Consider the following 17,149-nt stretch of genomic DNA (forward strand, 5'->3'; position numbering starts at 1 on the left):
GATTGATTGGTTAACTCAGTGTGACAGGATTACGTGACTTGGCAGATCCAACTGTTTGGAGGGTAAGTGAGGAGCCAAGGAAACCACAGCATTTGCTCTCTGTATTCAGTACAGGATATACAATTCTGATATACAAATTCAGTTTGACTGCGCCCATAAACTAAACAAAATCCCCTTGAGCTCACGTGATGCCAATCATGTTCGCTGAATGGTCTTGCACACAAACTGGAAGGTCTGTTCACATGCCTTCCAGTTGACTTGACGATTCTTCCAGGACCCAGAATGCCATCATGCTTATCCCCTTGCCAATCCTGATCAAATTAAGGGGTTAACTGACTTCACACAGGCCTGCAAGTTCCCTCACAGTCTCTCTGCCAATCCACATCACATTCTTCCGGTGTGAGGAGTGAACAGATTTCACAGAGACCTGACAGTTTCCTGAAAGTTAGTCATGCCTCCGACAGGATTCTCTTTCTCTCTCAGCCCAATAAAGGATGAAGCTGGAAGGTAATGTTTATGTCATATCGGAGGTAATCCCGAGCGGATGAACACACACGCACACACACACACACAGATAATGTTCCTGTCATATCGAAGGCACTCTTCAACAGATTAATTCATCACACCATGAACTTCCCTCACCTCTACATGTGCACTTTTCTTGTTCTTTGAAGCTACCTATTCTCACAGAATATATTTAAAATAATTTAAAATATTTTCTAGGTGGAAGGGAGATATTACAGTGCCTTGCGAAAGTATTCGGCCCCCTTGAACTTTGCGACCTTTTGCCACATTTCAGGCTTCAAACATAAAGATATAAAACTGTATTTTTTTGTGAAGAATCAACAACAAGTGGGACACAATCATGAAGTAGAACGACATTTATTGGATATTTCAAACTTTTTTAACAAATCAAAAACTGAAAAATTGGGCGTGCAAAATTATTCAGCCCCTTTACTTTCAGTGCAGCAAACTCTCTCCAGAAGTTCAGTGAGGATCTCTGAATGATCCAATGTTGACCTAAATGACTAATGATGATAAATACAATCCACCTGTGTGTAATCAAGTCTCCGTATAAATGCACCTGCACTGTGATAGTCTCAGAGGTCCGTCAAAAGCGCAGAGAGCATCATGAAGAACAAGGAACACACCAGGCAGGTCCGAGATACTGTTGTGAAGAAGTTTAAAGCCAGATTTGGATACAAAAATATTTCCCAAGCTTTAAACATCCCAAGGAGCACTGTGCAAGCGATTAATATTGAAATGGAAGGAGTATCAGACCACTGCAAATCTACCAAGACCTGGCCGTCCCCACTGTCAAACATGGTGGTGGCAGCATCAGCAGGGACAGGGAAGATGGGAAGATGGATGGAGCCAAATACAGGACCATTCTGGAAGAATGATGGAGTCTGCAAAAGACCTGAGACTGGGACGGAGATTTGTCTTCCAACAAGACAATGATCCAAAACATAAAGCAAAATCTACAATGGAATGGTTCAAAAATAAACATATCCAGGTGTTAGAATGGCCAAGTCTAAGTCCAGACCTGAATCCAATCGAGAATCTGTGGAAAGAACTGAAAACTGCTGTTCACAAATGCTCTCCATCCAACCTCACTGAGCTCGAGCTGTTTTGCAAGGAGGAATGGGAAAAAATGTCAGTCTCTCGATGTGCAAAACTGATAGAGACATACCCCAAGCGACTTACAGCTGTAATCGCAGCAAAAGGTGGCGCTACAAAGTATTAACTTAAGGGGGCTGAATAATTTTGCACGTCCAATTTTTCAGTTTTTGATTTGTTAAAAAAGTTTGAAATATCCAATAAATGTCGTTCCACTTCATGATTGTGTCCCACTTGTTGTTGATTCTTCACAAAAAAATACAGAGTAATATCTTTATGTTTGAAGCCTGAAATGTGGCAAAAGGTCGCAAAGTTCAAGGGGGCCGAATACTTTCGCAAGGCACTGTATGTGCTTTAAAAGCCCCCTTCCATTTATTTTTCATCAAACTACTAACCACTGTGGTTTTCACTCTAGGCTACAGATGAGTTGTTTAAAAATACTGAAATCAAGATGATTTAGTCCTTTGTTCTGATAACATAGTTGGTTGAGTGATGAGGTGCTTTACTCTTCAATTAGGGCTAACTTCTGTAAAGTAGACGGTTACATTACACTGCTGTGAGTTTGAACACATTACTCTATTTTAACATTACTAGGGATTAGAGGTTGACCGTGTTAACTATATAACTGTACTAGAATGCTTAAAAGGCCACTAAAATTTGAAATATCGGTTATCGGTATCAGGGTTTTTTTTTGGCAAGAAAAATATTGGATATTGTTATCGGTCAGAAATGTAATATCGATGCATCACTACTTTATTTTCTTTACTCTGGGCAATATGCATCCCAGACCACTACCAAGACTGACACTTGAGCAATGTATCCTATTCAAAACTTTATACTATCACATCCAAAGTAGCCCTGAAAATTAAATAATTAAAATGATCTGAACATGAAATATACATAATAGCTCACCCCTATTCTTTGGTGAAACAAATGAAACAAGGAAAGAGAAGAGAAGAAAGGAGAGCTTTATAGAGCGCATCGTTTACTGTGTTTCAGAGTCCTGTTAGGCTATTAGGCTGTTAGGCTGTTAAAAACTAACAGCCTAATAGTGATCTGCTTTCACACAGATCATTGATTTTATTAGGAGATATAAGATGTCATATATACACTGCTCAAAAAAATAAAGGGAACACTTAAACAACACAATGTAACTCCAAGTCAATCACACTTCTGTGAAATCAATATCCGCCCCAATAAAGGAGTGAATCTGCAGGTGGTGACTACAGACCACTTCTCAGTTCCTATGCTCCCTGGCTGATGTTTTGGTCACTTTTGAATGCTGGCAGTGCTTTCACTCTAGTGGTAGCATAAGACGGAGTCTACAACCTACACAAGTGGCTCAGGTAGTGCAGCTCATCCAGAATGGCACATCAATGCGAGCTGTGGCAAGAAGGTTTGCTGTGTCTGTCAGCGTAGTGTCCAGAGCATGGAGGCGCTACCAGGAGACAGGCCAGTACATCAGGAGACGTGGAGGAGGCCGTAGGAGGGCAACAACCCAGCAGCAGGACCGCTACCTCCGCCTTTGTGCAAGGAGGAGCAGGAGGAGCACTGCCAGAGCCCTGCAAAATTACCTCCAGCAGGCCACAAATGTGCATGTGTCTGCTCAAATGGTCAGAAACAGACTCCATGAGGGTGGTATGAGGGCCCGACGTCCACAGGTGGGGGTTGTGCTTACAGCCCAACACCGTGCAGGACGTTTGGCATTTGCCAGAGAACACCAATATTGGCAAATTCGCCACTGGCGCCCTGTGTTCTTCACAGATGAAAGCAGGTTCACACTGAGCACATGTGACAGACGTGACAGTCTGGAGACGCCGTGGAGAACGTTCTGCTGCCTGCAACATCCTCCAGCATGACCGGTTTGGCGGAGGGTCAGTCATGGTGTGGGGTGGCATTTCTTTGGGTGGCCGCACAGCCCTCCATGTGTTCGCCAGAGGTAGCCTGACTGCCATTGTATTTCATGGCCTACCTTCAAACTCAGTGCTTCTTTGCTTGACATCATGGGAAAATAAGAATAAATCAGCCAAAACCTCAGAAAAACAATTGTAGACCTCCACAAGTCTGGTTCATCCTTGGGAGCAATTTCCAAACACCTGAATGTACCACGTTCATCTGTACAAGTATGCAAGTATAAACACCATGGGACCACCCAGCCGTCATACCGCTCAGGAAGGTACTTTGGTGCGAAAAGTGCAAATCAATCCCAGAACAACAACATCCTCCTCCCTCATGTGGTACCCTTCCTGCAGGCTCATCCTGACATGACCCTCCAGCATGACAATGCCACCAACCATACTGCTCATTCTGTGCTTGATTTCCTCCAAGACAGGAATGTCAGTGTTCTGCCATGGCCAGCGAAATCCCGGAAGTCAAATCACATTGAGCACGTCTGGGACCTTTTGGATCGGTTTGTGAGGGCTAGGGCCAATCCCCCTCAGAAATGTTCGGAAACTTGCAGATGCCTTGGTGAAAGATTGGGGTAGTATCTCACAGCAAGAACTGGCAAATCCAGTGCAGTCCATGAGGAGGAGATGCACTGAAGTACTTAATGCAGCTGGTGGCCACACCAGATACTGACTGTTACTCTTAAATTTTTTGACCCCCCTTTGTTCAGGGACAATTTATTCCGTTTCTGTTAGTCCACATGTTTGTGGAACTTGTTCAGTTTATGTCTCAGTTGTTGAATCTTGTTGTGTTCATACAAATATTTACACATTAAGTTTGATGAAAATAGACGCAGTTGATAGTGAGAGGACGTTTATATTTTTGCTGCATTTAGTGAACTAGAAAAGTGTTAAACAAATCAAAATATATTATATATTTTAGATTCCTCAAAGTAGCCAACCTTTGCCTTTATGACAGCGTTGCACACTCTTGGCATTCTCTCAACCAGCTTCACCTGGAATTATTTTCCAACAGTCTTGAAGGAGTTCCCACATATGCTGAGCACTTTTGGGCTGCTTTTCCTTCACTCTGCGGTCCAACTCATCCCTAACCATCCTAATTGGGTTGAGATCGGGTGATTGCGGAGGCTAGGTCATCTGATGCAGCATTCCATTGATCTCCTTCTTGGTCAAATAGCCCTTACACACAGCCTGGTGGTGTGTTGGGTCATTGTCCTGTTGAAAAACAAATGATAGTCCCATTAAGCGAAAACCAGATGGGATGGCGTATTCCAGCAGTATTCTGTGTTAGCCATACTGGTTAAGTGTGCCTTGAATTGTAAATAAATCACAGACATTGTCACCAGCAAAGCACTCCCACACCATCACACCTCCTCCTCCATGCTTCACGGTGGGAACCACACATGCGGAGATCATCAGTTCACCTACTCTACGTCTCACAAATGCACGGCGGTTGGAACCAAAAATCTCAAATTTGGACTCATCAGACCAAAGGACAGATTTCCAGTCTAATGTCCATTGCTCGTGTTTCTTGTCCCAAACAAGTCTCTTGTTCTTATTGGTTACCTTTATTAGGTATTATTGGTTACCTTTATTGAAGGCCTGATTCACACAGTCTCCTCTGAACTGTTGATGTTGAGATGTGTCTGTTACTTGAAATCTGTGAAGCATTTATTTTGGCTGCAATTTCTGAGGTGCATGTAACTCTAATGAACTTATGCTCTGCAGCAGAGGTAACTCTGGGTCTTCTTTTCCTTTGGTAGTCCTCATGAGAGCCAGTTTCATTGTAGCGCTTCATGGTTTTTGCGACTGCGTGTGATGAAACTTTCAACGTTCTTGACGTTTTTAAAGTAATGATGGACTGTAATTTTTCTTTGCTTTTTTTGAGCTCTTCTTGCCATAGTATGGACTTGGTCTTTTACCAAATAGAGCTATCTTCTGTATAACACCTTGTCACAACACAAATCACTCAAATGCATGAATAAGGAAGAAAATTCCACAAATAGCTTTTAACAAGGCACGCCTGTTAATTGAAATGCATTCCAAGGGACTTCCTCATGAAGCTGGTTGAGAGACTGCCAATAGTTGTCATCAAGGCAAAGGGTGGCTACTTTGAAGAATCTCAAATATGAAATATATTTTTATGTTTGGCACTGTTTTGGTTACTACATGATTCCATATGTTTTATTTCATAGTTTTGAGGTCTTCACTATTTTTCCACAATGTAGAAAATATATCTACATCCTCTTGCTCAGTTGTTCACCGAGGCCTCCCACTCCTTTATATTCTGGTTATGGCCAGTTTGCGCTGTTCTGTGAAGGGAGTAGTACACAGCATTGTACACTTCTTCACTGTATTTCTGATCGATTTGATGTTATTTTAATGGACAATTTATTTATTTTTCTTTCAAAAACAAGGACATTTCAAGTGACCCCAGACTTTTGAATGGCTGTGTATATATTTTTTTACACATCGATACTTTGAGTCAAGTACCGATATAATATAGTTCAAAAATAATGTCACGAAATGTAACTGTATCAATCCCCCCCACTGATCTTTAATGCTGACGTCACTGGACTGTCTTTGTAAACCAACCTACAATAAATGCATTCAAGCCAAGTCAACCATCCGGCTCGACGGACCATATAGTGAACGGTGGACTGAAGGCTAGTTAAGGGTAGCACCTCACTGCTACCCTGAACTAGCATACAGTGCATATTGGTTGACTTGACTGGGGTTATTGCAGCTTGGTTAGATGTTGCACATCCAAGTTCTCATTTCTGTAGTCTTTCTGCCCGAACGGTGACTGTTCCCTCCATCCATTCACTGGCAGCAGAGGCAGAGCCAGCCACTAGGATTACAGTCAGCCTGATTGATGACATTGAGAATAATTAACCGACTTCACAACCCTTTGTTATCTGATCCTAGCTCTGCTCCTCCCTTTCTCTGTTACTTTTAAAGACCCCAATTATCTCAGTGCTGGTAAATGGCCTGGAATCTATTTCTGATGGAAAACGAACGCCAGATTAGACCCTGTTGCATGTTGCGCTTGGACAAAACTGACACGTGTGCAATTAGTATTTGAGTTGTTCCAGTGTTGGGTTTATTACTCTCATTCATTTATTTGTATTGACACTAACCAGCAATTGCTGTTTTTCTCCTGCTGGAGACATGGGCTGTGGGGGAAACATGGTACAAGTCTCCTAGGACCTCTAAAATAGATCGGGAATAGAGACAGAGTTCTAACATGGAATTGGAATAGTAACATTTCTAACATGGAAGTGGAATAGAAAGTTCCAACATGGAACTGGAATAGATAAAGTTATTGGAGGCTTGTCAATAAGGTGTGGGAGTGGCATGAAAACACTTGTTATTTGAGTTAAGCTCTGTAGAACATTGTGCATGAATGTACTTTGTCTCTTACAATTTTGTCTTTTTAAGAAAAGATACAATGGCTATTTCAGCTATTTGAGAAACAGTGAGCAAATATAAATGTGTTACTGTGAGTAATATTTGAGGCACTGTACCTCTTCCCAGTTATATCAAAGATTAGTATTTGCAAACAGGCAAATGCAGGTTAATTAACTTCTTATGGCTGCAGGGGCAGTATTGAGTAGCTTAGATTAAAGGTGCCCAGAGTAAATGGCCTCCTCCTCAGTCCCAATTGCTAATATATGCATATTATTATTAGTATTGGATAGAATGGATAGAACACTCTGAAGTTTCTAAAACGGTTTGAATGATGTCTGTGAGTATAACATAACTCATATGGCAGGCCAAAACCTGAGAAGAAATCCAAACAGGAAGTGGGAATTCTGAGGTTGGTTGATTTTCTACCCAGCCCCTATTGAGTACACAGTGGGATATTGGTTATATTGCACTTCCTACGGCTTCCACTAGATGTCAACCGTCTTTAGAAACTTGAATGAGGCTTCTACTGTATTGTGGGGCCGGATAAGAGCTCTTTGAGTCTGGCAGAGAGCCAGGTCCTGGTCATGCACATTTCACATGATAGCGACCTGCGTTCCATGGTATTTCTACAGACAATGGAATTCTCTGGTTGGAAAGTTATTGAAGATTTATGATAACAACATCCTAAAGATTGATTCTATACTTAGTTTGACAAGTTTCTTCGACCTGTAATATAACTTTTTAAAGTTTTCTTCCGACGTTCGGCTGGACCTGCACGAGCGTTTGGATTTGTGTACTAAACACGGTAACAAAAGTAGCTACTTGGACATAAATAATGGACATTATCGAACAAAACAAACATTTATTGTGGAACTAGGATTCCTGGGAGTGCATTATGATGAAGATCATCAAAAATAAGGGAATATTTATAATGTTATTTCTGATTTCTGTTGACTCCAACATGGCGGATACATTTATTTTCTTCTGAGCGCCGTCTCAGATTATTGCATGGTTTGCTTTTTCCGTAAAGTTTTTTTTAAAATCTGACACAGCGGTTGCATTAAGGAGAGGTATATCTATATTTCCATGTCTAACAATTGTATTTATCAACATTTATAATGAGTATTTCTGTAAAATGATGTGGCTCTCTGCAATATCACCGGATGTTTTTGGAACTAGTGAACGTAACGCGCCAATGTATACTGAGATTTTTTTATATAAATATGAACTTTATCAAACAAAACATACATGTATTGTGTAACATGAAGTCCTATGAGTGTCATCTGATGAAGATCATCAAAGGTTAGTGATTAATTTGATCTCTTTGTGCTTTTTGTGACTCCTCTCTGGCTGGAAAAATAGCTGAATATTTCTGTGAGTTGGTGGTGACCTAACATAATTGTTTGTGGTGCTTTCGCTGTAAAGCCTATTTGAAATCGGACACTGTGATGGGATTAACAACAAGATTACATTTAAAACGGTATAAGATACATGTTTGTTTGAGGAATTTTAATTATGAGATTTCTGTTGTTTTGAATTTGGCGCCCTGCACTTTCACTGGCTGTTGTCATTGATACCGTTAACGGGATTGCAGCCCTAAGAAGTTTTAAACAGTGAGTCACCCTCAACTGTAACACTCACACAGAGAGAACTGTATTTACAGCCTTGAGGCTCTTCTCCTCTTTATGAGCCAATAAACCGGGGAATAATGCAACGGCTTTCAACAAACAGTGGTTTCATCCTGACAGTGCGAGCTACCAGCCTTTTCTTTTCAGCCAACAGCATTGTACTGTATTACAGGGTCTTCACGTTCAGAGTAGCCTCATTGCCTCTCATGAAACAACGTACTGGAGAAATCCTTTGTTTCACCAGAATTAGTATTTTCCTTTTCAGCTAAAAGTGTTCTATTATCTTACTACAGTGTTAAGTAGGAATAGGTAATTGTGCAGAGTAGGACCACGTCTATGGCTAGTGTGGCGTGGAAAGCCCCTCCTGAAAAGACAGCATATTCATTTATTCCTCTACCGGGGCATGTACTCTATCAGCCGTTGTTTTTGACCATCGCTGCTTCTTATGCGTGAAAGAAATCCTAGCCTGGATTTCCCTGCTTCTCCTCGATCACAAGACGCTATGCAAGACTAACTACAAGGCCAACTGTGTCGTTAACGTTCTATAACATGTCTGTCATCCAGCCCAACTGAACATGTCACCTGTCTTTTGTACACATTGTTCACTGGTCCAGTAAATTGTCTCTCTGGTGTGGCGGTCAAACCTTTCCCTCCCACCAATCCCCAGTGTTACTTACATATACCCACCTGTGTGTGTGTGTGTGTGTGTGTGTGTGTGCGCTCGTCTGTCTGTTCAGTCATCCCATTCCAATCGGCTTCCCCTCCTGGGTGTGTGTGTCACTGACCTGAGGGGTATCCTATGAAGCAGGTTTGAGGAGTTATCAAGTTAACTTTGGTCAAGTCTGAGATCAACTCGGGATGACCGGTCATTTGTAAGTGGCTCAACTTTTAGCCAAGTACATTTTCTATGGCAACAAATCCTTCAGAACTAACTTGCTCCGGGGTAGGCTAACTCCACCTACCCTGGATGAAATGATTGAGCCACGAGTTGAGGACCAATGAAAAGAGGTTTCCTTCCTCTTGCAAACATTGTACATTTAAACCACTTTTTTTTTTTGTAATATATATCACATTACACATTTGGTAATGACAGAATGCATTTTAATCTTCACGCACAGTAACCCTTTTGTATGACTTAATACAGTTATTTTATCGATAGGAGTGGGGGAAAAGGTGCTTGTGGTTGTGCACTGATAAGAACACCAAAGTCGGCATTAACTATACGTGGTAACATAAAGACGGCACTTCTAAAAGCCTATTTCACACCGTAGCCTGCTGAATTTGCAAGATAACTTTTCTTTCATTTTGATTCCGGAACAAATGAAAATGTGTCACTGACTCGCCCATGGATTCATGTTTCAGCATTGTCTCAATAAAGAGTTTGGTGTTCGACTAGCCACGTGCGACATGCACACACAGTTACAAGCCTGCTCGAGTTATCGGCAGGCGTACGAGCAATATCCACCATCGTAGTATGTATGAAGCCTGAGCTGGAATGTGAAGCTAACAGATTCTGGTTAGCTTTAGAAAACCCTGAGTAGATCTAGCTTGCTTCGAGCATCAGTCATACTGATTCACAGTGTTTGGCTCTATGTCACTGACCTGGGCCCAGCTGATCTGGGGTGACATGGGGATGGCAGCAGGGGCTTCCTGTTAGCAGGGGAAATTGAGTCAAACTCCTGTGGATTGGAAAGGCCAGAGGGCCTCATAAGAAAACAGTGGGACGGGAAGAAGCTCATGGGTGGTTATTACAATGGTTATATATTAAACTAAAAGCCCAAATTCCCATTGTGTATACTTTGTTCATCGGCACAGAAAACGTTTTCTGCCACGTAAGCAAAGATTGTAAGGAATACATATAATTACCCATTGTTTAATCAAGTCAATTGCCATTCTGTGAAGAAATAGCTTCCAGGGGGAAAAATAAATAGATGGAATTATGCATGGTGAATACATAGTCAATATAATATTATCTGTTAAAGAAATTCCCTCAACATTAGTCTTACATTTCTGTAAAGATAAATTGGAAAATGATTGATGTAACTATTAGGTACAGTATGATAGAGGTTGGATACATAAATGTGCTGTAACTCTTCATGATGAGTGTGTGGGGGTGTTGTTGACTGTGAGGAGGGGCATCAGGATTTGAAGCTACAATCAGAACTGTTTTCATAAAGCTGCAGGTTGTTTACCAAATAAGTTGCCGACAAATAATACAGACGTGGAAAGCTCTGAGCTAGCTTTTGATCAGGGATTGCTTTCCAGGGAAGTGAACTCGAGGCTACAGCTGGAAAAAATCAAAAAGCGTTTCAAGTTTAAGTGTGTGTAATTACGTTTCTGTGGAGCGTATTATTTGACTGTAATTTTTTTTCATTTATTTCTATCTGTGGTGTAGTTATTATGTGCATTCCTGAAAACATGGCTTTTTACATGTAATTAGGTTGTTTGTTATTTTGAAGAAAACAGATGTGTCCATAAAGGATTAGATTTGTGTTTCCACCTGGTAGAGTGAGAGACAGGAATATGTCAAACCAAGATGAGACAGCCAGGGTTTTATTTACAGAAGTAGAAAATACATGACATTTCCTCAGAGCCTGCTCTCTCTCCCTACTGTAGCCTTTACACAGAGTGTATAAAACATTAGGAACACATTCTTAATGTTGAGTTGCACCCCCTTTTGCCCTCAGAATAGCCTCAATTCGTTGAGGCATTGACTCTACAAGGTGTCGAAAGCGTTCCACAGGGATGCTGGCCCATGTTGACTCCAATGCTTCCACAGTTGTGTAAAGTTGGCTTGATGTCCTTTGGGCGGTGGCCCATTCTTGATACACACGGGAAACTGTTGAGCGTGAAAAACACAGAAGCGTTGCAGTTCTTGACACACTCAAACCGGTACTACAAACCGGTCTTGCCCATTCACCCTCTAAATTGCACACATACACAATCCATGTCTCAATTGTCTCAAGGCTTAAACATCATTATTTAACCTGTCTCCTCCCCTTCATCTCCACTGATTGAAGTGAATTTAACAGGTGACGTCAATAAGGGATCATCGCTTTCATCTGAATTCACCTGGTCAGCCTATGTCATGGAAAGAGCAGGTGTTTCTAATGTTTTGTGCAATCAGTGTATAAACAGTATCCTGTTGAGTGGCAAGCAGCTATCATCTGTTATTGCTGTGGCTGAAGTGCGGGGGGGATGCTATTTAACTGTATGAGAACTACTTATTTTCTCTTGTTGTTTTGAGACACAAACGGTGTTCTTCACTCTGTTGTATGGCAAGCATATTTCCTTTATCTGCTCTATGGCAAGACGTGTGTGTGTGTGTGTGTGTGTGTGTGTGTGTGTGTGCTTTTCTTTAGCGGTGTGAGATATTAGAGTGGCGCTGGTACAGACAGACACAAGCGATGAATGATGACTTCACTCCAGCTTACTGATGCCGCTATTAGTAAGAAGCACAGCCCAGATCCATAGCGGCCGCTCTTCCATGGAATCCAGACCTGTCCAATCAATGCACGCTTCCAGGCAGTATGTGGAACGGGGAGAAGACGATTCATCCTAATTTATCTTGATGGACAAATCTGTAGCACTCAGGGGTCTAGTTTACTGCTTCAGCATGAGAAGCTGGTGACAAATTCATCTGAAAAAAGCATGACTGCAGTGGATTGCTCCTCAGGTGTGTGTGTGGGGGGTATTTTAGTATTTCTGTAATATTTTATGTACATGCTGGTTTTTCTGTGTTTTGCCTTCTTGCCAGGTTGCCCTCGCAAAATAGGTTTTTAACCCCAATGGGTCTTACCTGGTTAAATAAAGGTAAATAAAAACATTGAAATGTGTAGCAGTGAACAGATCAAGAACAGCCACATCTTTGGGGGATTATTCTGTGGGGGTGAGAGAGGATTAGAAGAGCAGACAGTGAATCAGGAAGTAGATTTTTCTACTGGCTCACTGTCTCTTTCACTGCAAAGAGAAAGGTGGGTGGTGGGGTTTCACTCTCTGTCTCTATTTAGGAACTGTAGTACTCTGAGATGTTTTTTGAATACTGTCCCAGATCTTAGTGCTGTGGATGGTGTAACTGACTCTCTCTCCCCTCTTTCTGTAGGGAACCACGGGACTGGGGGCTGGGCCTCCTCCTACCCTGAGTGTGTGGAGAGGAACCAATCACCAGTGGATATTTCAGACGAGGATGCCCAGGTGTCTCAGGAGTACCAGGAGCTGACCCTCAATGGGTTCAACGCTGAGTCGTCCAACAAGACCTCCATGAAGAACACAGGGAAGACAGGTTAGCGTGCCCTCATTCATTCATTCAGAACTCTTTGAATTCAACAGATGTTCACTTCCTTAGCAGGGTGAGACAGGGATGGGTGCTATCCTCAATGCTCAGGTTAGATAACAGGTTAGATTCCTTCACTTCAACAGAACTGGTCTAATGCACTGCATCACAGTGCTAGCTGTGCTACTTGAGATCCTGGTTTGAGTCCAGACTCTGTCACAGCCAGCCGCGACATGGGGCGGCGCACAATTGGCCCAGCTTTGTCCAGGTTAGGGGAGGGTTTGGTCGGCCGGGATGTACTTGTCCAATCTAGCAACTCCTGTGGCGGTCCGGGCGCATGCACGCTGACATGGTCGCCAGGTGTACAGTGTTTCCTCTGACACATTGGTGCGGCTGGCTTCCGAGTTAAGCGGGCATTGTGTCAAGAAGCAGTGCGGCTTGGCAGGGTCGTGTTTCGGAGAATGTGCGGCTTTCAAACCTTCGCCTCCTGAGTCCGTACAGGAGTTGCAGCGATGGGACAAAACTGTAACTACTAATTGGATACCACGAAGAGAAAAAAAATAACTATTGGAGTAGAACAGGCTTAGGTTTCTAATTCTCTAGCGGAGCTGGTCGAGACGATACATAAATACACACTATTTGATTATGATGAGTGAACGTTCGGTTTTGGCTTTACATAGTGTTAAACTTCACCTTGCGTGTTCCTGCTGACATTATAATTACAGTAAACACAAAGGGTCTAGATCTTAATAGTTGATTCTGAATGATTTTACAACTTTCTCTGCATGGTGCCTTGACCCGCTTTGGCTTTGAGCTGTGTTTGACTGGCCAGAGTCCAGAAGTCTTCAGCTAAAAAAATAATTCCCCAGGCAAATTTCTATATCAATTTCTGGTAACAATGAAATACCCTACTCTGCTCATTTCCAGTTAGTGGTCAAGAGTAAACAAAAATTGCTTCTTAGCAAAGAGCTATTTCTCAAACAATCATTTTGCTAGGACTGTCTGGAAGTGGGGAGGGGAAAACGGAAAACTAGCTCTTATTGGCAGAGAGGTTTTTAATGCTTTCTTATTGGTCTATTAACAAATTTACTGAAATTCCAGCCAGTCTTTTCAAACAGCTCTTACACTCACAGAACATTATCATAATTTTCACAATTTCACCATGTTATTTCAACCATCATAGTGTGGAAAAATACACTGCTCAAAAAAATAAAGGGAACACTTAAACAACACAATGTAACTCCAAGTCAATCACACTTCTGTAAAATCAAACCGTCCACTTAGGAAGCAACACCGATTGACAATAAATTTCACATGCTGTTTTGCAAATGGAATAGACTACAGGCAATTAGCAAGACATCCCCCAATAAAGGAGTGATTCTGCAGGTGGGGACCATAGACCACTTCTCAGTTCCTATGCTTCCTGGCTGATGTTTTGGTCACTTTTGAATGCTGGCGGTGCTTTCACTCTAGTGGTAGCATGAGACGAAGTCTACAACCCACACTAGTGGCTCAGGTAGTGCAGCTCATCCAGGATGGCACATCAATGCGAGCTGTGGCAAGAAGGTTTGCTGTGTCTGTCAGCGTAGTGTCCAGAGCATGGAGGCGCTACCAGGAGACAGGCCAGTACATCAGGAGACGTGGAGGAGGCCGTAGGAGGGCAACAACCCAGCAGCAGAACCGCTACCTCCGCCTTTGTGCAAGGAGGAGCACTGCCAGAGCCCTGCAAAATTACCTCCAGCAGGCCACAAATGTGCATGTGTCTGCTCAAATGGTCAGAAACAGACTCCATGAGGGTGGTATGAGGGCCCGACGTCCACAGGTGGGGGTTGTGCTTAGAGCCCAACACCGTGCAGGACGTTTGGCATTTGCCAGAGAACACCAATATTGGCAAATTCGGCACTGGCGCCCTGTGCTCTTCACAGATGAAAGGAGGTTCACACTGAGCACGTGACAGACGTGATAGAGTCTGGAGATGCCGTGGAGAACGTTCTGCTGCCTGCAACATCCTCCAGCATGACCGGTTTGGCAGTGGGTCAGTCATGGTGTGGGGTGGCATTTCTTTGGGGGGCCGTACAGCCCTCCATGTGCTCGCCAGAGGTAGCCTGACTGCCATTAGGTACCGAGATGAGATCCTCAGACCCCTTGTGAGACCATATGCTGGTGCGGTTGGCCCTGGGTTCCTCCTTATGCAAGACAATGCTAGACCTCATGTGGCTGGAGTGTGTCAGCAGTTCCTGCAAGAGGAAGGCATTGATGCTATGGACTGGCCCGCCCGTTCCCCAGACCTGAATCCAATTGAGCACATCTGGGACATCATGTCTCGCTCCATCCACCAAAGCCACATTGCACCACAGACTGTCCAGGAGTTGGCGGATGCTTTAGTCCAGGTCTGGGAGGAGATCCCTCAGGAGACCATCCGCCACCTCATCAGGAGCATGCCCAGGCGTTGTAGGGTGGTCATACAGGCACGTGGAGGCCACACACACTACTGAGCCTCATTTTGACTTGTTTTAAGGACATTACATCAAAGTTGGATCAGCCTGTAGTGTGGTTTTCCACTTTAATTTTGAGTGTGACTCCAAATCCAGACCTACATGGTTTGATAAATTTGATTTCCATTGATCATTTTTGTGTGATTTTGTCAGCACATTCAACTATGTAAAGAAAAAACTATTTAATAAGAATATTTCATTCATTCAGATCTAGGATGTGCTATTTTAGTGTTCCCTTTAGTGTTTTTGAGCAGTGTATATAAAACCAAGGAAATCATGTTTTTGACTGCACTGGGCCTTTTAGCAAATTCACGTGGAAAGGTGGTCCCGGAGACATTTGCATTGATCAAGGATTTACTTCCATTCTTTCACAGCCTGTGCTTCAAGATTTTTTTGGCTTAGCATCTAATTCCCGCTCTGCTCGACTGCTGGAGCGCTCAAACACAGTCCCAGGGCCGGCCCGCCTGCCTCTCCTTTAGTTTTGCGCGGTATACCGAAACCCCCCCCCAGAATTACTAATAGTAAAGGTTCGGCACTCAAATTTTTGTTACGTTCGGTACTTCTGTCAAATGTGTCTCACGTGATTGAGAGGATCAAGTCTGTGTATCAGTGCAGGCCCTTTATAGTGTGAAGAGCACAGTTCCTGCTCCACTTACTCATTCATTGCAAGAGCTGTCTGGGCTGCATTGCTAGCTCCCCAAATCAAATTATATTGAATGTTTGGCAAATGTACCGAATAGAACTGGTATAGACTTTACTGTGAAATTATTGCTAATGAACCCTTTCCATGGTATCACAATGAATACAGTGAAATACACAGGAATTAAACTATATACAGGGTGTACCATTACTAGATCATTGTGCAGAGGTACAAGGTATTTGAGGTAGAATTACATGAAGGCAGTGTAAAGTGACTAGTCATCAGGACAGATAATTATAAGAGTAAAATAAAGAACAGAGTAGCAGCAGTTAATTATTTTGTGTGTGTGTGTGTGTGTGTGTGTGAATTTGTGTGAATTTGTGTGAATTTGTGTGTGAGGGTGTATATGGTGTGTATATATATATATATATAGTCAGTGCAGATAGTTAGGGTACCACTATTTAGCAGTCTTATGGCTTGAGGGTAAAAGCTGTCTCGGAGCCAGTTGGTCTGAGAGCTGATGCTTCGGGACCATTTGCTGGACGGTAGCAGAGTGAACAGTCTATGGCTTGGGTGGCTGAAGTCTTTGGTAATTTTTCAGCCTTCCTCTGATATAGAGGGAGCTCGGCCCCAGTGATGTACTGTACTGTCTGCATCACCCTCTAGCGCTTTGTGGTCAAGGGTGGTGCATTTGCCATACCAAGCGGCCAGTCAAGATGCTGTCGATGGTGCAGCTGTAGAACTTTTTGAGGATCCAAGGGCCCATGCCAAGTCTTTTCAGCCTCCTGAGGGGGACGAGACGCTGCCGTGTCCTCTTTACAACTATGCACGTATGTGTGGACCATGGTAAGCCCTTAGTGATGTGGACTCCAATGAACTTGAAGCTCTCGACCCACTCCAGATCAGTTGGAATAATGCAACACGGCATGTAGAACTGTTTTAACTGCTCATTACCTATCGGGCTGCCGAGTGGCACAGCGGTCTAAGGCACTGCATCTTACTGCTAGAGGCGTCACTACAGACCCTGGTTTGATTCCAGGCTGAATCACAACTGGCCGTGATTTGGAGTCCCATAGCACGGCAAAACTATGTCCATAGAGGCCAGAACACTTTTACAATGCAAGACAATATCAGTAGCTTCCAGCTTTATTTGTAGACTAACCTTCCTTGTTAGC

The 17,149-nt window shown here is 43.0% G+C and overlaps 1 protein-coding gene across 1 annotated transcript in view; it reads left to right on the forward strand.

Moving 5' to 3' along the window:
• LOC139413700 (receptor-type tyrosine-protein phosphatase gamma-like) overlaps positions 1-17,149 on the forward strand; it is a 222,020-nt gene that overhangs the window by 104,528 nt on the left and 100,343 nt on the right. Inside the window, exon 3 of the mRNA XM_071161382.1 lies at positions 12,669-12,848. Within this exon, the coding sequence (XP_071017483.1) occupies positions 12,669-12,848 (180 nt within the window). The remainder of the gene's footprint in view (positions 1-12,668; positions 12,849-17,149) is intronic.

Source organism: Oncorhynchus clarkii, chromosome 7 (assembly GCF_045791955.1).
Source record: "Oncorhynchus clarkii lewisi isolate Uvic-CL-2024 chromosome 7, UVic_Ocla_1.0, whole genome shotgun sequence".
NCBI lineage: Eukaryota > Metazoa > Chordata > Actinopteri > Salmoniformes > Salmonidae > Oncorhynchus > Oncorhynchus clarkii.